This window comes from Amia ocellicauda, chromosome 7 (genome assembly GCF_036373705.1).
Source record: "Amia ocellicauda isolate fAmiCal2 chromosome 7, fAmiCal2.hap1, whole genome shotgun sequence".
NCBI classification, from domain to species: domain Eukaryota; kingdom Metazoa; phylum Chordata; class Actinopteri; order Amiiformes; family Amiidae; genus Amia; species Amia ocellicauda.
Genome location: NC_089856.1, coordinates 10692705 through 10714322, shown reverse-complemented (window position 1 = coordinate 10714322; position 21618 = coordinate 10692705). Strand labels below are relative to the sequence as shown.

The following is a 21618-nucleotide window of genomic DNA, read 5'->3' as shown; positions in this document are numbered from 1 at the left end:
TAAATTTAATCAACTGTGTATAGGAAGCACTTTCACAAAGAGTCATAGGGGTCTGGAGCAAACTACCCCACCTGTTAGTTGAAGCCGAATTGGGGTTCCTTGAAGGATTTATCTGGATTAGATTCTGGAATCGATTTACTAAACTCTAAACAAATAAGCAGGCTTTTAAAGGTGTTTATTGTCTTATTCTTTCTGTCCGGCCAAAGCTTTTTACAGATTCAGTTTTTGAAGACCAAGACATTTAACCTATTCATAGATATTTGTGAATTATTCCTGAGTGCAAAAGGAACAAAGGAAATGATCAGATCTCTGGTAAGAGGTTATTACACAACTATGGAAGAGCTTGATTAGGAGGAAGTGGATGGAGGAATTCATTTAGTGTTGCACAGTCTGGAAGCAAATTGAGAAGGCTTGATTGTTAAAGATAACCGAAATAAGTAGCCTAATATATCAATAGTAGTGCTTCACCTCTTCAATTCGCAAGCCTTCAAGTTTTCTTGGCAGGGACAAGAAACACTACTTATTTATGTTGTGTATTTCCACAATTGTAAAGTGAGACCATGGAAATGACTGTTTAGGAGGAAAGAACAAGTGTGCCAATCCCCCTCTGGAGCTCCTGATGTGTTTCCTTCACTTTAAGGATGATTTTACTGATCTGAGATGAATCCATACAAAAAAGAAAGCCAAACAAAAACATTAAACCTTCTAATTCACATTCTTTGCCTGATTACTGAGCACTATGTAATTTAAAGCATCCTTACTGCCAAGACCCGATTGACAGGTAAATGGTAAAATATACATAAGAAAAATATGTAGTTATTTATCAAGTATCTTGGAAATCATCCCAGGCAGTGATCAGACAGTAAAAAGTGTCCCTATGGAATGGAATTCTCTTAATAAATAATCTGGGGCAGTAATCAAAGGCGGGACTGATCTTAACAAGCAGATTTATTAAACCAAGAGTTATTGAGGCTACAACAACAAAGGCTATGAAGAATACATGAAAGAATAATGGATTAGAAATAAAACCACAGAAAACAGTCTTTTTAAAATTCTCGGCAGTAGATGACTGTTGCAACATCTCGATGGGTTACTCCTAGTACATAAAATAAACATCCTCTAATATAGTAAATATTCCTGCCAGTGAAGAAGTTTCTTTTCTCTCACACTCTTCATGTTATTATATTTTATTATTATTATATTTCTTAGCAGACGCCCTTATCATGATTTACAATTGTTACAATATATCACATTATTTTTACATACAAACGTACAAACCCATTTATACAGCTGTGTTTTTACTGGAGCATTCTGGGTACAGTTCTTTGCTCAAGGGTACAACAGCAGTGCCCCCCACCTGGGATTGAACCCACAACCCTCCACTCCAGAGTCCTGACCACTATTTCACATTGTATATATATATATATTTTTTTTTTCTTAAGTGTTTCACAATCATTTTTAATACCTAAACCTAATAACAATTGTATTACACGAGAACTTATTTTTTTTACAAATAAAATCTTCCAATATAATCAGGAAAAAATTTAAATATCTGTGCATTCTTTACTGATCATTTGCATGAACATTTTTTTTTTTTTCTTTTTTGGCCGTGCTTTCTTCAGTACCGAATGCGTTACCAGGGTACTTTTCTGCAGAAAGTGGCGAGGGATTTTTCCTGTTTTGGAAAGTAATCTTTTCAACCAAGCTTTGAGATAGCGTTCACAGGTCTTAGTGGCACCGAGCGAATCATTCTACACACACTTTTTCCAGTCAGTCAGAGAGGACCTGTGTTGTGGGTTCTGTTGACACCCACCTCTCCTCTCGACAAGATAAGAGGAAAAAAATTTTAAAAAAATCTGAACAGCGAGATCAAATAAACAATACTCAGATGAGAAACTTGTCGCTCTCAAAAAATTAGCCAAGGGGACGATACTGTGCGTGTCTCACTACCTGCCAGTGGAAACTGAGAGTGCTGTGTCTTACTAATTGCACCTGAAAAGAATAGGAAAGTTGAATACGCTGACAGTGCGCGGTTACTTAGGGACTAAAAGAGAGAGACTTGAATGTAAAATCGGAGTGGAAAAATTAACAAGACAAAATGGATCGGTTGTGTTTGTCTATTAAACTTGAACATCCCCTTGACAGTTATAGCTGAAAGTATCCGCACCTTTCATCTGAAACAGCTATGCTTTTGGTTGAATAATTAATGCTCATGGAAACTAGCCCTATTCATCAGAAATGTCTTCTTGGGCTTTTTAAATATGCCTTCCGCCTAACGAAAACTGTTTCAGTTGATTAGGTGAGATGCTCCATACATATCAATGTCTCCAATAATTGTTTTTCCATCTTTACCATATATTGAAGTATTGGTCCCATTTAAGCAGAAGAAACTGTTGTATTATGAGCAGGTTATTGATTTGAAAGTGATACCCTTGCGAGGTACTGGGTGTTTGCTTCAATTTTACTCCCAGGAGGAAGGTGCCAAAGGAGAGGAGGCCTAGTTTAATCAATCCATCGCAAGTTCTTCATTGATCCAGGAATTCTATCAACTGATGCTCAAGATTTTCAATCCAGGGCCCGATTTGGCATCTCCCCTTGGGCGTCTCTTCCAGCAGTAAATAGATTTTTGCTCCATTAAATCATCGTCGTGACTTTACCCGGTATAAAATGTGATTTTATTTAATTTTATTAGTATATATAATTTGAGTGATGACTTAAGTAGTGAAGTTCCAATCTTGCATCCAGAAAGTCTTACATAAGCGCACAGTTTAGTCTAGGCTGGGTTAGAGACAGTATTATGGCTGCCGTCCCTCTGTCTGCGCTTTGTGTTTTTCGCAGAAATCTGTTCGCCCTTGAAAGATGGCATAAAAAGGAGCTAAATAAATAATGGCAAATCCCAGCTGAAACAGTGTTAGGGACTGCATTTCTTTTTTTGGGTCTCCCTCTTTACCAGGTTTTGAATTGAAATATTAACTTAATTAAGTACAGCCACCCAGGAAATTGTCAAGTAACGGTAAAAAGAGTTAAACAGGTTGGTATCTGATTCCGTCTTGCTTGTCTTTTGCTTCATATGTATTCTTTTTGGAACGTTTGGTATTAATTACGAAAAAGCTCACTTATTCCTCTTACCACCCTCGAGCTTCATCGGTGTAATGCAAAACCACGTGAATAACCTCCTGCTCCCTCAGAAAATTGTTGTTTCTGTGTGTTGTACAGCAGTTGTCTGTGGTGGTGGTGGGGAGGATTATTGAGACAAGTTTAGAGCTCGCAGATGACACTGAGGTCAGGGGTCACTCAGAGTTAGAGAGCAGGCCGGGGTGTGGATCAGGTCGGAGGGTGTGGGGGTGCTACTCTGATCAGAGAGTTCAGCGTGGAAACTAGAAGCGTGTGCTGTGCGTCAGCGTGTGTGTTTGTGAGTGTGTGTCTCTTTCACAAACTCGGCATGCAGTACCTTCCCCACCTGCCTGTCTGATTCATCTTCAATGCGGGTGCAGTTTAGAGAGAGAGAGAGAGAGAGAGACACAGAGAAAGAGAAAGAGAGAGAGAGACGGAGAGAGACACACAGAGGGAGACCAGATACGGCAACGGATCTGCACACACCTGACTACAGAAACTCCCGAACCCGATCTGATGTACAACGGGAAGACAGGTAACCAAGCTCTCTGTTCTGGTCCATAGACCTGAGTCTCTGTGAAACTCTCTTAGTTTAACTAACATCTGCGCTTGACTTACATAACTTTCTGTAACCACAAGTGTACGTTTCATTATTAAACGGTGAGGTGTTGCGCTTGCACGTCCAAATTGTTCAGGACTCGAGTTGCTGCTATGTTTCAAGACATCAACTGTGAACCTAATCGTGTTGGTTTTGCCCGTTTCTAAATCTAACGTGCTTGTGGGTGCCTGTGCGTTTGCAAGAGACTTTTACAGAAACTCTGTGATTTTCTACAACTGCGCTGTTCCGGTTCTAGGGTCACACTGTCAATAGTGGCATTTCTTTTACGACAACCAGTGTTTCAGTTTAAAAGGGTAACTGGATGTGTGTCAGAAAGCAACCTCTTGTAACTAAACATAACCAGAGCCGATGCTGCCTTCAGTACTGGTGTCCCAAAAAACAAAACTGCTTTGAGAGAGTGATAAATAAATTCTTATGAAATTCTTACAAAACTTATCTCAGCTGTACGTGCTGCGTGGAAAGAGTGTACCGATTTATTTTTCTTTCTTCCAAATTCCCCTACACATTGTAAAAAACACTGGCAGATGTTTTAAGACAGAAGTGTGGAGTAGCAGTTAGGGCTCTGGATTCCTAAGTGGAGGGTATTGGGTTCAATCCCAGGTGGGGGACACTGCTGTTGTACCCTTGAGTAAGGTACTGAACCAAGATTGATCCAGTAAAAACACAGCTGTATAAATGGGTAATTGTAAGAGAATGTGAGATGTTGTAACAATAGATAAGGGCGTCTGCTAAGTAATGTAATAATAAATAATAAAAAGACTGTAAGCATGAAATTCACATAAACTCGTGTTACTAGGAGCCAGTACATTCGGTCAGACACACTGTTTGTCTTTAGCCCCCTCACCCTGTTAGTGTGTATGCCTGACAGAAGTGGTGGACAGTACGCGGACAGTGCCTTCACAGTATGCACGGAAGGGTTTAGACTTGCTTCTGCCTGGGAACACAATCAAATTGCTGCACTCTTTATCGTAATGTAGTTGGAAATGTAAAAGTGGTGTTTCCAACAGCAGCTTGCACAAATCAGTTATTTGGCTTGGTCATCTTTTGAGGTCCAGTTGATAGCGTCTCATTTTTACAGGAGACCGTGAGCGCACAGGACAGCTCGCAGTCGGGCAAGCCTCCGGTTGTTTTGTCGCGTTTTGATTTTCTCCCAAATCAATCCACAGTTCTGCTCCTTAAGATCAAGTACATTTAAAGCAGGCAGCAAGAGATACGATCACGCTGTGCTCACTGACTCGCTGGAAAACATAGTAAAGAAAAAAAAAGTTGACTGCATGAAGATCTACTTGCAAAATGTCAGTCTTTCAAACCTCATATATAACCTTCTGGCCCTGTTTTCTTCTGCAGTCTGTTTTGAAGCATAAGAAAGAACGCTAAGTACCTGATCGGACCCCCTCATCCAGAAGACAGAAGTTGAAACATTTATGATCTCCTTCCCTTTGAATTCCCTGTGAAATATATAGCTGAGTATTTGCAGATGTGGGCCGTTTTTTTGTTGCGAACAGAGAGCAGAAGTTAAGGCAATAGTTAAGTTATTTTTCTAATACTTCTACCATAAGCAACCAGGAGAATAGTTTTTGTATTGAATCACTTACTTAATACGTGCTCAGATACTCCCAGGAATACTACAGAAAGTTATTTTTGGAACTGTGTTTTAGGCAGAATGAAATCTCCCGCAATTTGGTGTGGAACAGGAACCACTTGATAAATATCCCAGTTCTGAAGAGGCAGTTAAAAGCCGAGAGAAGAGAATATGGGGACCTGTGATCCCATGTGTTGCTGTGTAGTTGTGCAAGATTCTCTATTGGTCTGTTGGCATCTATTATCATTCAGTATTCCCAGTTCATGTTGACTGCAAAACTTCACCGAACTGCCATGTTGAATAACATGAGTCACTTCCAGTCGTGCCCAGTACATTACAAAGTGAATGTTCAGTCCTATAACAGAATACAATACTAAGGATATATTTTCCTAGTGCCATTTCCTCTGATTCAGAGTTGTGTCAGAAGCTGGCCGTGTACCATGTATGATTAGAATCATGCACACACACGCAAAACCTCACACATGATATACAACCAGAAAGTAATTGAATTGAATTAAAGGAAACTACAGATGACATGAAAAAGCCCTTTAAATGTCGTTAGCAGTATCCATTAAGTATTTGGGAAAGGGGATTCTCATTACAATCAGCCTGAATTTCAGAGAAAAATAGGTCAAGCGTGTCTTCCAAAGTATGTTCCAATGAGCTGTCATTTAAATATCTATATATAAATAGAGAGTGTTTATATTTACTTTTTTTTTTTTTTAAATGTAAGTTGCTTAGATGTAGTTTGGTTTCCAGCAAAGTCCAGATGGCGAACAGTGACAACTTGATAATTAAAAACAGATTTGTTCACAGAGCATAAATATTATCTGCTGTTTGAGCCTCCGCCCACTTCAGGAAATCTGCAGAGATACTCTACAGTCAACTAATAGCCTTCATTCGAAACTTCTACAGCAGTGAAAACATCCCCCCATAACCTAAAAAACACAAAAATCGGAACATCATGAATAAGAGCAACTTCGAACAGAACTGGCGTATAGCCGTATTGCACCAAGGATTCCAGTTAATTAAAATCAACCCTGTAAAGTCAAATCCTCTGTCACTTCCAAGAACTCTTGAATAAGCTGCCTTAATTTTAAATCTTTTTTTTTTTTTTGGAAGGAAGGAAGGAAGAGAAAATTTATATTTCTTTCATTCTGGGGCAGAAACTGAATAATGCCGGTACTTTTAACTGTTACTTTCACTGTTCTTTATGCAAATACGAAAGTTGGGATCTATGTTTGCGACATTTGGATAAAAGATTAAAGCTCTTTTATGAATTTTAGAAATTGGTCGTCGCAACTCAGAATAACCCCCGATAAAAGCTCAATATTAGGGAAAAACAAAAACCGCCTCTCCCTTCAAATGTCAAATTAAGCATTTTGGTCTGTTCTGCTTTGTACATGTTTGGGCCCACTTAGGATATTTCCATATATCTTGTAAAGGAACACGATCAAGAATACATTATTGCTACCCACTCCCTTCACCTTTAAGTCTAGAGAATAATTTGATCACTCCAGTCAGAATAAAATGTAATGTCTTCTTTATGAGCAGTTGAAAACATTCAAAAAGGCTTACTCTCTTTTAGCATTTCAACACTGCTGGAAGTGAGGGTAGTTTATTTTTGCAACTAAGCTGTAGTATATACCGCTGTCATCACAACCACATCTTAGCTTTCTCTTGGCATTCACCTACGTCATTAATCCTACCTGGTAAATGTTTTTGTTTTCTTTTACTTCGGTTTCCAATTAAAACCTGTTCTAGGCGCTATGGATTTACTGTCACCGGAGCTCGCGAGGAAGGGCCTAAATCCCTAAATCAATAAGCAACTAGAAAGCCGTGCTTGGGGCCGCAAGTTGTGTTTGGAAAGTGTTATCTTTCTGATGGAGACAGCAGAGATGTGTGTGTCTCTTGGCAGGGGCTGGTTTTAAACTGATCCACCCAGGGCCTGGGAGAGAGTTGGGACAGGGTTGCCCACCTGTGTTTTGGAATGGGACACTAGGAGACGGGCCCAGCTTTCAGAGCAGGTTGAGATGGTGCTGTTGTGCTGTGCCACACCCTCTGCTGACCCAACTGGCATCTTCTATAAGTTGTTGCTGTTGCTGCTGCCGCCTCTTGACTCTCTCGCTCAAGTCCTGCCATCCCAGCACAGCTTCAGCATTCCTCACATTCCAGCTCACTTCCTGTGGGAGAATTCCAGGAGGCTGGCAGGGTCTCCAGTTACTCTTTGCCAGATGGACACTCCATTCTTCTTTCTCTCTCTCTCTGCCTCCTCCTAATTCCCCCCTCCTCGAATCCCTTCCTCCTCTCTTTCCTGTCTCCTTGCCCCAGAATTCCTATTTCCCTCTTCTTACTGCCTTTGCCTTTTCGTTCTTTCCCTCTTCTCCTAATCCAATATCTCCTCTTTCTCTCTCCCTCCTCAGGCCCCTTCCTCGCCCTCTATTGTCACTCCCTCTCCTACCTGCACTCTCTCTGTCTCTAGTATTTTCCACTTCACCCTGACTGGCTGGTTATCTATCGCTTTCTCTCTCCCCGGCTGTCTTTCCCCCTATTCGAGTATCGTTTTCTGACCCCTTATCATTCTTTATTCCCCCCTTAATTCTCTCTCCTTTCTCACCTCTGTGTCTGTTAATTTTGCTCTTTTTCTTGTGCTTTGTGCTTCATAATAAAACACACATTATCTCTAAGGTATACCATAGAATTGCATGCATCGGTTTAAAAATGTGGTCAGGAGCAGGATTTCCACTAGGGGTGTCTGTCCAACAACTGACCGCGCTGATACTCAGACAAGCGACTCATTTGTGTGCACGCTGAAAGACGGGATACTTCCCAGTGACGCACTTTTAAGTAATAGTCCACAAATGTGGTAAATGTGGTAGTTTAACAATAACATTCTTCTGTTCAGCCTGACAAGTCAAGCATTTTTAATTTTTTTTTTTTTTTTTTTTGAGGTTTGGGGAATCTTTACCTTCAGGTGTCTAAGATCGATGTTAAGCTATGAATATGCTGATGTATTTCTCTCTGCCAATGAATCAAGGGTGTTTTCACAAGCTTGCAAATGGCCGTCAATTAATTGCTTGTCAGATACAAATCGTACATGGGAAACGAACCCATTTACTGTCCCAGCTACGGCTTAGTTTAGTGTTTCGCTGGATTTGTTTCGGCTGTTCTTGCACATCGCCGTGCAGCTGTAGCCGGTCACTTTGACTGAGGTCAAGGGCTGCGGACAAGTGGTAGAAACAGACTGTCAGGGAAAATAAAGAGGCAGCAGGAAATAAATGGCCTGCCGCACCTCTTCTCTCCGACAGTTTTGGCTGTTGCAGTTTTTATGATTTTTTGTTTTTTTATTATTATTCATTAAAACCAGAGGTGTGACTGTTATTTAACTGTTCGTTTTTCAACGCTGCCATCCCACCGCCCACTCGCTGCCGTTTGTCTCTGTGACCCCAGCATGAGTTTTCCACAGCAGAAATTCCAACACAGGCCAATGCTCCACAGCCTGATTCGGTGTCTTTACCAGTTGGCTAAGGCCAAACTGGGTTTCCCTCCTTGATCTGTGTGCTGATCGGTCAGTGATCAGTCACTTTTGGACCAGTCCCTTCGGGGTCAGAGTCTTAGCCCGGCTGAACCTGCTCAGGGTCTCGATCTGAGGGCGCTCCGATCCTGCTCTCTGACGCTGTTCCCAACCTGGTGCACTGGTGGGAGCAGCTGGGAAGTCAAAGCCACTCGAGAGTTGCGTCTTGGCTGCACTTGGGCCAATCGGCGACGGGGGATGGGAAGGAGTTCGGTATTTTGAACAGGATTGCATGTGCAGGCCGCCTGTTTACAGCACAGGACAGAAGACTGTTTGGGAGAGAATCTGCAGGCTGTTGTTTTGGCAGTTAAGATTAGCACCTGTCTCCTTGTGATTTGACACCTTTGCAGCTGCGTTACAGAAAGCGACCGCTTCTGTCAATATAAATGAGGTCAAAAGGCAGGGGCTGTGGTGGGTATCATATTATTTTTATGTTATTATTATTAGGCCTAGGAAGCTGATACCCAGTGAAACCATCTATCTTGAACCTTGGCAAATACCCACTGTACAAGTGTAATTGCTTCCCACCCTCCATGCCATTTGAATAGATTGCATAGCTGCTGTGTCTTGAAACTGGACTGTTTTATAGAAATAATAAAACATAAATACATGAATTCATTGTTTTTGACATTCTCCCACTCAAATCATCACTGATCCGGTCCCAGGGCGAACGTATACAGCCGCAAATTGCGCTGGCCGCCCCTCAACACCAGAGCAGACTCCGATTCATGTGTCGTGAAACCTGCTCTCTCTTTCACAGCCTCTCAGCTGGAAATAACACCGAGAGGAAGCCACAGAAGAGAATAGGAAGCTTGAAAAGGTACCGGAACTGTAGCAAAAAATAATTAGCACATACCAGAGAGAAGTGAGTATTTTGCTTTCCTGACCTCGGCGTCGACTGCACTGCCCTCCGACTGCACACGTACTCGTCATTTTTGTGTTGTTGTTTCGTTTCCTTTTTTGGTGCAAAATTCGCCCGGCAACTGCAGAAAACTGTAGATTTAGGCAACACTACCGGCCTGTACCCTTTTGTGTGCTTATTTACAATTAGCAGAGAGTAGCCCTCTGAGAATAAACTACACTTCCATAGGCTACACAAGTTTGGGAAAAGTTAGGTTAAAGTTATGATTTGATTTAGACCTTGGTCACATTGGGCCTTTGCATAAGAGCTGTTTTTGGCCTAATAACATGAATACCTGAAAATAGCTGCACAGGCAAATTTGCAATAGGAATCCTGAAACCTCAATTTAATAGATTATACGATGCAATTGTATACAATCAACACCACAGCTGACCCACCCCACACAATTTACTTATTATAAGCTGCTAGTCTCAAGACTCAAGAAGATTTAAACATGCAGATAATGCTTTTGCAGACACCATGACGTTGAGCATTTTGTCAATGGAACTATTGATAAAACAGTCCTCTATGTACTGATCTCATTAAGAATTGAAAAGGCTTATTTTATTTTTTGTGTGTTTGAATTCTGAGCTATCCCTTGTAGGCAAATCTGATCATTCCTAAATTGTAACATGGCATCCTCATTAACTTGTTTCTTCTTATTATTATGGTGGTTCACTCAGCTAAATGGTAGGTTTTATCGAAGCCTAAGATCTGATCTATCTCAGACTCAGCGGAGGACTTGGCTTCACTCACAGCTGGGTTTTGTGCTGGATGCCAGCCCAGGGCAGTACTGTTTGGATTGCTGTACAGAATGGTGTTATTGAGGTGCGTTGGCATGGATCTTTCCCATGCGATGACCTCACTCAGCTTGGAACGGTCGCCATCGCCGATCCCAGCCAGCTGTCTCAAGAGCCATTAAAGCTTAGAGCGAGAGAGCGTTTAGCGTTTGTAGTTTTCTTTACCAAGGTGGCTCTGGAATTGGCAACAAAAAGACATTGTATTGCAGCGTTGCCCAGCAGCAGCTCATTAGTTATTAGCGGACGCCTTATCCAGGGCAACATACAATTGGTTACAATATATCACATTATTTGTACATACAATTACCCATTTATATAGCTGTTTTTTACTTTTGTAATTAGTTACAGCAGTCCTGTGACTGTAATCAGGTCAACACTAAGGTGAAGCTCTCTTTTGTATATTTCTGTAAGAGAGTCTGTTTTATGGCACTTTATCTCCAATGAGATTTTCCCCTCTGTTTTCAATTATTCTCAAAAAGCTCTGATTGTGAAATGGAAATCCCAACATCTCTCAATATAAAACCTTTTTCAGAGTCACAGGCTTTTCTGTAAACCCACATTGACCATTGTACATTTCAGACTGGTAAAAGAAAAAATTCGCGTAGTGTTTTTCTGTTTCAGTCATAAAATCTGTGCAGAAACTGGCAGCTTTCAAACCTTTTCAATTAGTCAAACTGGGAGTTGTAGAAGTTTCTCTGCATTAACCTCGGGGAGTCATACCTTCTTTATAGACACACTCTCCCTGTGCTTTCTTTGTGATGTATTGCCCTGCCATTACCCTTCAGCGAGAAAAACGGTCACCACACCAACGAAATCCAGAATCTGCAAGTTTGTTTTCAACTGATCTTGCGCACTGCCCTTGGGTGGGGAGAATGATCTGTGCTAGATACAAGCTTGCCCAATCAAACAATTAATCATGTAAGATATCCCGAGGGTTTAGTTTATCTCTCTGTGGGTCACGTGCAAAATGCACCCTTCAAAAGCAGCTGAGAGGATTTGGGGGGAGGGGAAAACAATGGCGTAGTCTTCATCGACTAAATCTGCTCGAAACCCTTCTGTTTTCCCGTGGGCTCTTTGTGAAGACCCCTCGCTGTGTCTGAGGGTCTCGTCTGTGTGTATTCATGTATAGGTATATGTGTGTGTGTATTTGTGTGTGTGTATGCTTACTTTTTTCCATCGTGAAAAAAAACTGGAACATATTTTTCCTGTGGAGCGCAGAAGTTTCAAAGTAAATGTGTGAGGTTGTTTCAGTTGTGTGTGCTGAGCGAGGCGAGGTGGCAGTGTGTACATGACTGTGTGGGAGGCCTCAGACCGGCCACATCCTGTTCTCATTAAACCAGCTTTTGTGCTTTAATTTATTTACAGGAATGTTCATGTTTGTATATTTGTTTTTATGCTACACATACTATACCTTATTAGTGAAACAGTGTCAAGGTCAGGACAGAAATAATTATCTCTCAGCTTTGTTTGACACGGTTACTGAAGTCCGTATTTTCGTCTCAGTTGAGACAGCCAGGTTCACGGCTGGACTTGACCTGTGACGTAGATCCATTTCCTTTAAATAAAAAATAAAAAATGCCCAGGTTAGTTCCACGTTTCATGACGAAGGACCTTATCTTGAAATATTAACTGCCTTTTTATGAGAAAGGCCAAGTATTCATTAAACAAACAACTATTTCTTCTCTGTGATTTTTACGAGTTGTCGAAGTGGTGGTAGAATGGTAGTTTTATTACCCTGCCTAGTTTATATTGGAGAGGCACTGAAAGGTAATGAATGAAATGTCTTTCTTTATGCACACCGGGGAGTGATGTAGAGAGCTCTGTGTCCTATCCAGAAACTCTTAAGTGTTGGCGTAACTCCACTGGCACACACCATGGGTCCAGTCAGTCATTTATGAGCTTAACCACAGAAAATTTGCACTGTAAATATGATAATACAATACTTTCTTTGCAGGTTTTTTTGTGTGATTTCGTACTCTTCGATGTTTTGAATCCCCCATCTGGGATTCTGATTGTAGCCCGCCAAACAGTTTGTAGGCCCTGTCTTTAAAAAATCAAGAGACACATGCATTTTCAGTGTGCAAAGGAGACGTCTCTGTGGTTAAGTTGTGTGATAGAGAAGAAGGAGTAGAGTGCAAAATCAAAAGGAACAGAGGAAGATGCAGACAAAAAAGATGACTGTACCATTTTCTAAAAATTGTTATGGAATTTTTGTTCTGTATTATTGAATATTATTACTTAACCGAACACCTGCATGATGCTTACTGGGCCCTATAGTCCAAACAGTGCTGGTTCCAGTCTGGGATCTGCTTTGCCTTTTGCCTTGTTGCTGGGGCTGAGGACCCTTGAGTGGTAAAAGTACCCAATGACCGGGCAAGTGTGTGTATCTTTATGCATCTCAGTGTGGGAGTGTGATAGTGATGAGTCAAGCTGATTTAGCAATTACCTCCTAACCAAATAGGAGGAAGTAATAGAATAAATAATGGCCCATTTTAACATCTGGGGAATAAAATTAAAGATATAGCTGTCTCTGGAGGAAGACAAATTGAAAAGCCCCCAGGCATTGCTGTTGTAAATGTGTGCATCATAATGGATTTGACTAGATCACTTATTAAAGTATGTTTTGCAATTTGTTTTTTGTGTCCTGGAGCTGTCAGGAAATATTTTTGTGGTCGGGTTACAGAGTTAGGCAGTTGGAGCCCACAGGAGGTAACTGATTGAAGAATTTGCATCCAAGGTGAATTTGCAGCATGTTTTGTTGAAAGTCAAGGCAAGTCTTGAATGTCTACAGTTGGTTTGTTTGTCTTTGCTAGGTTGTGGAGTTCAGGGGAGTAACAGGTAGTACCCAGCATCCTTTACTTCTCCAGTGATTCACTCTGCTCTGCGTTGCTTTGCCTACAGTTTCTCTGCTTCTCTGTGTTCTCTGTGTTAGTGTGGTCTTTGCTATTTTCAGCTTGCACCGGACGTGATTCAGACAAGGGGATTGTGTAATCGACAGGCTAACCGCACGGCTCGCTCTAAGTGTGCTGGGTCCTCTGTCACACGCTGAAACCTTGAAAGAGAAATTGCCACGATCGACCATCTCTTTAAAATGTATATATACTGTATCTATGTATAAATATATATGTGTGTAAATTTAAATTTGTTATATAAACTCCTAAACCGGAACGTTCTGCAGAATTGTGATGCCTGTATGGGAACCTGCTGAGATTAACCCTTTTTTGTGGTTTGCTTTGGGTTGCAAAATATACAATGAAATACAATGGCAACGCAACAAAAACATCTAGTGGAAACAGTGGAATTGTTTCCATCCTATCTGCACTCCAGTGTTTGTAATGTAGACTCCTTATATCCTATTGGATCAGCAGAGGAGCGCTGTCAGCAAGTCTGTTTCCTGTTTGAAAGTGAACCAGTAAAGAGTCCTTACACATACATGTCAGTTTTACAGGAATTTTCAGATCAGACTGCACAGCTAAGAACGGAAAATAGGCCTAGGGGTGACCTGGCTGTGTGTGTGATGTCATTGCGTTAGGAAAGTGTTGAGATTAGTACTCGCGTATCTAACGGTTTCCCCGAAGCACATGCACTGTGGTTATTAGTTATGTAGATCTGGGCGGCACTGTTCCTTGAACTGGGAACCACAACCTTTACAGCTGCTGTTTTACTGAAACTGGACACCTGGACTTTTTATGCAATTCAGATCAGGATATTAGTTATTTAATTTAACCTAAGTAAAATCATTGTGTGCATATATTATATCTATGGTCACCTCTGTTCAAACTTTGTATCAGTTACACAATTTAGAGAGTCAAATGAAATCAAATTACTTCAATTAAGGGTTCATTAAGTAATTGAGAGCTCGGTTGGAACAGAAACCAGCAGGGAAGGTGGTAGGCCAGGACAGGTTTGAGAACCACTGTTCTAGACTTTTGCTCATTTAAAAAATAGTGCCCAACCCTCTTGTAATAGCAATCCTAAATTGGCTCAGGTATAAGCAATTGCCTTCAAAATCACACACCAACTTAAGTTGCCTCCACAATTGTTAAATAAAAGTAGTAATTCACATGATTTCAGGATAAATTCTGCAGATCCTATAGGTTCCCTCTGCTGGGTAGGGACCACCAAGGAGCTTTCAAAAGAACTTCGGGACAGAGTTGTTGAAAGGCACAGATCGGGTGATGGGTATACAAAAAAAGATCTGCGTCAAGACGATTATTAAGAAGTGGAAGGTGTGTGGTATCACCAAGACCCTGCCTAGATCAGGCCGTCCCCCTAAACTGGGTGACCGAGCAAGAAGGAGACTGATCAGAGAGGCCACCAAGAGGTCAATGACAACTGTATAAGAACTACAGGCTTTTATGGTCAAGACCCATCAAAGTGTGCATGTGACAACTATATCCCAAGCACTCCACAAATCTGGCCTGAATGGTACTCAAGAAAGCATACCTTGCATCCTGTTTAAAGTTTCAAAAAAAATATTCTATAGCCATGTGGCACAATATTTTGTGGTCTGAGGAAACAAAAATTTAACTTTTTGTCTCAAAGCTTTATGTTTGGCACAGACCCAACACAGCGCAACACCCAAAGAACACCATGCCTACTGTGAAGCATGGTGGTGCAACATCATGTTATGGAGATGTTTCTCATTGGCAGGGACTTGGGCCTTCTGTAAGACAGCTTAAACTGGGACAAAAGTTCACCTTTCAGCATGACAATGACCTGAAACACACAGCCAAAACTTCACTGGAGTGGCTAAGGAACAAAAAGGTAAATGTCCTTGAGTGGCCCAATCAGAGCTCCGACCTAAATCCAATCAGAAATTGTTGGCATGACTTGAAGATTGTTGTCCATCAGCACTCCCCAAGGAACTGGACAGAACTTGAACAGATTTGTAAAGAAAAGTTGTAAAATATTACCAAATCTAAATTGGTAGAGACTAGTAGAAAAAATGAAAGAAACTCTGAGGCACTGACGCAACAAAATTTTAAAACAGTTCAAGGGGATGTAGACTTTCTATAGGCACCATATGTGTATGTATATGTGTGTGTGTGTGTATGTATGTGTATATATACAGTGAGGGAAAAAAGTATTTGATCCCCTGCTGATTTTGTATGTTTGCCCACTGACAAAGAAATGATCAGTCTATAATTTTAATGGTAGGTGTATTTTAACAGTGAGAGACAGAATAACAACAAAAAAATCCAGAAAAACGCATTTCAAAAAAGTTATACATTGATTTGCATGTTAATGAGGGAAAAAAGTATTTGATCCCCTATCAATCAGCAAGATTTTTGGCTCCCAGGTGTCTTTTATACAGCTAACGAGCTGAGATTAGGAGCACTCTCTTAAAGGGAGTGCTCCTAATCTCAGCTCGTTACCTGTATAAAAGACACCTGTCCACAGAAGCAATCAATCAATCAGATTCCAAACTCTCCACCATGGCCAAGACCAAAGAGCTGTCCAAGGATGTCAGGGACAAGATTGTAGACCTACACAAGGCTGGAATGGGCTACAAGACCATCGCCAAGCAGCTTGGTGAGAAGGTGACAGTTGGTGCGATTATTCACAAATGGAAGAAACACAAAATAACTGTCAGTCTCCCTCGGTCTGGGGCTCCATGCAAAATCTCACCTCGTGGAGTTTCAATGATCATGAGAACGGTGAGGAATCAGCCCAGAACTACACGGGAGGATCTTGTTAATGATCTCAAGGCAGCTGGGACCATAGTCACCAAGAAAACAATTGGTAACACACTACGCCGTGAAGGACTGAAATCCTGCAGTGCCCGCAAGGTCCCCCTGCTCAAGAAAGCACATGTACAGGCCCGTCTGAAGTTTGCCAACATCTGAATGATTCAGAGGAGAACTGGGTGAAAGTGTTGTGGTCAGATGAGACCAAAATCGAGCTCTTTGGCATCAACTCAACTCGCCGTGTTTGGAGGAGGAGGAATGACCCCAAGAACACCATCCCCACCGTCAAACATGGAGGTGGAAACATTATGCTTTGGGGGTGTTTTTCTGCTAAAGGGACAGGACAACTGCACTGCATCAAAGGGACGATGGACGGGGCCATGTACCGTCAAATCTCAGCCAGGGCATTGAAAATGGGTCGTGGATGGGTGGATGGATCCAGCATGACAATGACCCAAAACACACAGCCAAGGCAACAAAGGAGTGGCTCAAGAAGAAGCACATTAAGGTCCTGGAGTGGCCTAGCCAGTCTCCAGACCTTAATCCCATAGAAAATCTGTGGAGGGAGCTGAAGGTTCGAGTTGCCAAACGTCAGCCTCGAAACCTTAATGACTTGGAGAGGATCTGCAAAGAGGAGTGGGACAAAATCCCTCCTGAGATGTGTGCAAACCTGGTGGCCAACTACAAGAAACGTCTGACCTCTGTGATTGCCAACAAGGGTTTTGCCACCAAGTACTAAGTCGAAGGGGTCAAATACTTATTTCCCTCATTAACATGCAAATCAATTTATAACTTTTTTGAAATGCGTTTTTCTGGATTTTTTTGTTGTTATTCTGTCTCTCACTGTTAAAATACACCTACCATTAAAATTATAGACTGATCATTTCTTTGTCAGTGGGCAAACATACAAAATCAGCAGGGGATCAAATACTTTTTCCCCCCACTGTGTGTGTGTGTGTGTGTGTATATATATATATATATATATATATATATATATATATATATATATATATATATATATATATATATATATACTGTAAATTTATGAACATTAGAGCTGCTCAAATTATCAATTTCTTTGCACTCTTCTCTGGAGGGCTGGACTGTTTTTTATATCCCTTTTGTGATTTAAAGGAACACATAACCTTTACTGTGGCAACATTTTATTTTATATAATTTTCAGTCATATTTCAGATATTGAAGCAACAGTGGTTATGTCCATCCTTTCTACTGAAAGGTTTTTAATAATGTATTACCCAAAATAGATACCTCCCATACACCATAAAATGGACTGCACTATGTAGCATAAATTAATCAGGCAGTTAAGTTACAGAGAGACACACACAACCATGTGGGACACATAATATAGATCAGCATCTCATTTTGTTTTCCTAAATACTTTAACTAGTTGTGAATGTGTCTACAGCCAACAGTAAGACACTCCATAGTGGCCAATGCTCTCACTTATATTGACAAGGAGTGTTTATCACAAGAGCACTAAATGATTATTACCTTGGTAAATCACTAAACGCACTGCAGAGATAAATGTCACAGGGGTCTTTCAAGAATGCTAATTAAAGAGCCCACGCAGGCAGTTTAAGCCTTTCCTGTTGATTCTCTTATTTTTTTCCATTCCAAATAAAAAAAAATGATAAATGTATGAAGGTGGAAAATTATTTTTTTTAAAATACCATAAAAGCAGCGTTCGAAATAGATGAGGGTCTTTTTTTTTTTTTTATCTTCATACACCTCAGCCAGTCTGGCTTTAGCATTGTGCCTTTCTAGGTACTTTACAATTGGGGACTACCCTAATGCATGTTTACCCTGGTGAATTTGCCATAGTATTTGTTATGCATTTTTAACACGGTTTCAATCTAGTGCCACCAGAGTTTTACAGTGGTTTGCTATTGTTTTTGCATTGATAAACCCTGGTCTACCATAGTAAACCTGCCATTGCAACACATCATGATATTCCCGCGGACCGACTTAGCAAAGCACTTTAGTAAAGTAAAGGCATGTTGAACCCATAGGAAACAAGTGCAAAAATCCTGCGATTCATAGAATGTCTGTATTAGTAGAATGCCGATCCACCGAAGGGACAGGAGCAGTCAGCCACTGTAGAGCTCTGCTGTTATTTCAGCAGGTGGAGCCAAAATGCCAAAGTCACATAAAAAAAAAGACAGAAATGAGCATAAGAGAAAAGTGTACAATTTCTGATTGGCTGCAGGATTCACCAATGGCCTTCATCGTTGTGGAAACAATGCAGATTTTCTGTTTGAGAGAAGTCGTGTGATGTCAGGGCTATTTTTGGTGAGAGCCGCCTCGTTTGCTATTTTTGTCTCTCTCCGGGGCTGGACTAACTCTGAGTTGCCTCTCTCTCTCTCTCTCTCTCTCTCTCTCTGGTATTATTAGCGACTCTCGTTTGTCAGTTTGGCTATTGTTGCCTAGATGTTTAAGGGAGACCGTTTATAGTAGATGGCAAGCGTTCTTGATACGAACAAAACAATTCAGAAAAGATAAAAGAGCAGGTGTATCCAAAGCAAGGCAAACGGAGTCTGGGAATCTAAAACAACCTGTTGCACGTCCATGGCTCATTCATAAAAGATATCCGGCGGCAGGATGAAGTCTCAGTTGTTTTGCTTTTTGAGATGATGACAGAGACTATATATTTTATTTTTTCTCTGATGCAATAGGCAGATTGCAACAGCAACCACCAAAAAAGTAATGTTGTATTTGCATGCAGCCTAACTTCATGCCTGCATACTTTCCTCCCCGAACGACTTGGCAAGCAGTCTTCATTTTCTTTGCCTACCTGATTGGATGTGGAAGATAACCCGGCGCGGAGCCATACAACGGACTTACTTTTATTTGTATTTGCAACCATTACCTGTATGCCTATTTTGAACACACAGTACAGGCTGTATGTGTGTGTGTGGGGGGGGTTGCGTTTGAACTTTGGGAGATAAGGGACTCTCGGTGTGACTTCATTTTCTTGACACACAAAACGTTTTGCTGTGCACTTGAAGGCGGATGTGTGTGATCTGAGCCCTGCTCGTTATCAATGAACCTGGCACAAGTGATGCGTGGATGATAAGACTTTAAGAAGCAAATGCGCCTTGAAAAACGGGGCATCAAAACAGGTTGGTGAAACAGTACCCGGAACTTGGACTTTTTTTTTCTTCTCCAATCGTCATTCTAAGCATAAGCTGGGTTTTTGTTTAGTCCCCCCCCCTTCTCTCTTTTTGTGTTTTTGTGGCTTGCTTGAAAGGTCTGTGATGCTCTGCGATCCGTGTACTTTTGGTTTTCTTCCCCCTTCCCCCCCAGCGCTGCAGTTTGGTTACATTGTCTAAACTGCACTAAGACCAAATCAACCGTATTTCGGGGCTGGTTGCGACGGGAAAGACATGCAGCAGCTGACGGACCGGCGCTAAGGACTGCGCCGCATCGCCTCTCCCTCCGCCACTCTTAACGCACAGCAAAAGCAAAAGCAGGCGGCCCGGCATCCGCAGCGATTAGGGACCCCAGCAGCGCCGCAGAGCCGAGCCCATGCCGGGTTTACACCAGATGTTAAACACCATTTACGAATCGGATCCCGTTTTCTCCTCAGATGGAATCGCTGACCGAGGGAAGAGTTTAGGACCAGACGACCAGGACAGCAGAATAGAGGCAGCCACGGGTAGGTCACCTATTCCTGTTGCCAAACTTGTCTAGCGTCCTCTGATCCCTTTTCTTCCCCCCCAAGCCGTGATGAGAGAAGAGACCTGATGCACTCCGGTGTGTCTCAGTCAACACAGTGATCGTGTTATTTCTCTGTTTTTAAACCCTTTACAAAATCGGGTTCTTACTTGGTGTGGATGCGTTGTAGGATATCTTTCTAAATCTAGTATATTATTTTAACCGAAACCAAACTAATAATATTCAAATAGTCTATTTATATTTTTCTGCCAGATATTATTTTATAGCGGTGGATTCATGTTTGTCAACTTAATCATAATACGTGCGAGTTTACACCAGACATACCACTGGGTCTCTTAGGGAAGTAGTTTGTTTAGTAGAATTTGTTACTTTATATATTGAGGACATTACAAGGGGAGGCACGTTTTGAAATAAGAGATCAAACACATCCTGAGAATTCGATTTTCCATTCTAGAACAAAATAAACACCTGAGCAATCACTGAAGCATAGCCTTCCATCTAAATAAGAAGCAAGTCCCTTTTCCACCGATATGGAATGGCAAGTTTAAGTGTGTTGTGTTGTGGTATGTACATATTCATTTGCGCTTCAATGATTCTCAAGCAAATTGGGCACACTCTAGAGAAAACATCAGCTGGTGACATTCAAATGCATCTGTGCCACCAAACAACAACAACAACATGCTGTCATTTCATTACAATGACTGAAGCACGTTGGTGTGTCGTGCTTGTGAGGTTCGTCTGTGAGAGGTGGCCCTGAGGTGTGTCATCAGCCTGTGCCACAATGTTAATATTGTTAGCAGGTTACCTTAGGAAAAACCTTTTTGTCACTCAGTGCAAAATTTCCCTTTCTTGTTGTTGTGAGCAAGAATGACATCACTCTGCAGGAAGTGAGGAAGTAGGCTCAGTGACTACAGGTTTGTCATGCTTCATAGTCAGTACTGAGAACTGCTTATGTTTTTTGATTTTTATTTGAAATGCTCGGGCTAACCCTTTCCACTCGGCCAGTTCCAGTCAGAAAAGCTCTTTACAAACGATCACCTCCGATCAATAGCTCTACCTGTACAGAAAGTCACAAAGCATCGCTCTGTTTCAATCCCAGGCACCAGCCATTGCTCAGAATCGTGGGTAATTTCAAATCACTTTATTTCGGTCCTGCTTTAATGGTACACGTATCGTTGAGCCAAAAGCCCAGCATACAAATGAATGGGAACACAGGAAGTTCAATTGTGTGCGACTGATTAAATGGCTGCAGCACTTTTTGTAAGAGCTGTCCAGCCTCCAAACTCCAGACTGTAACTAGAACTTGCACCGTTTGAAATCGCAACAGTTGGTCTCTTCACAGATGCACCCGTGCTCTTTTTGTTGCTCTGATTTGGGTCTGAAATGGCGGGGCAGTTAACTCCTCCTCGTCTGCTGCTTGTGTGTGTTTGTGTATCCGTCCACACAAGCCTCAGCTTTAAAAAGAGCGTTCAGTAAATCGTTTCACTTTCTGAATATGGCTAATGTCGTGTGTGTGTTGTAGAGTGCAGGTTTTTATTTGGGAGCTTGTGGTTGCACTGGGAAAAGGTTGGCAAAGTGGGGGAGGTGGGATCTGATATCCAGGGCTCAGGTGACTCTGCAAGGGATCCAGTGTCCCCGGGGA

General features: G+C 41.5%; 1 protein-coding gene across 7 annotated transcripts in view; it reads left to right on the top strand.

Annotated features, from left to right (window-relative positions):
* hdac7a (histone deacetylase 7a) overlaps positions 1-21618 on the top strand; it is an 87803-nt gene that overhangs the window by 10327 nt on the left and 55858 nt on the right. For 5 of the 7 annotated variants that reach the window (XM_066708329.1, XM_066708328.1, XM_066708326.1 and 2 more), the window contains exons 1-2: positions 18595-19420; positions 19888-19956. In XM_066708329.1, coding sequence (XP_066564426.1) covers positions 19390-19420; positions 19888-19956 — 100 coding nt within the window. In that variant the 5' untranslated portion in view covers positions 18595-19389. Of the gene's footprint in view, positions 1-3546; positions 3650-18594; positions 19421-19887; positions 19957-21618 lie in introns of those variants that run through there. The other 2 variants (XM_066708325.1, XM_066708324.1) reach the window with 2 other exon arrangements.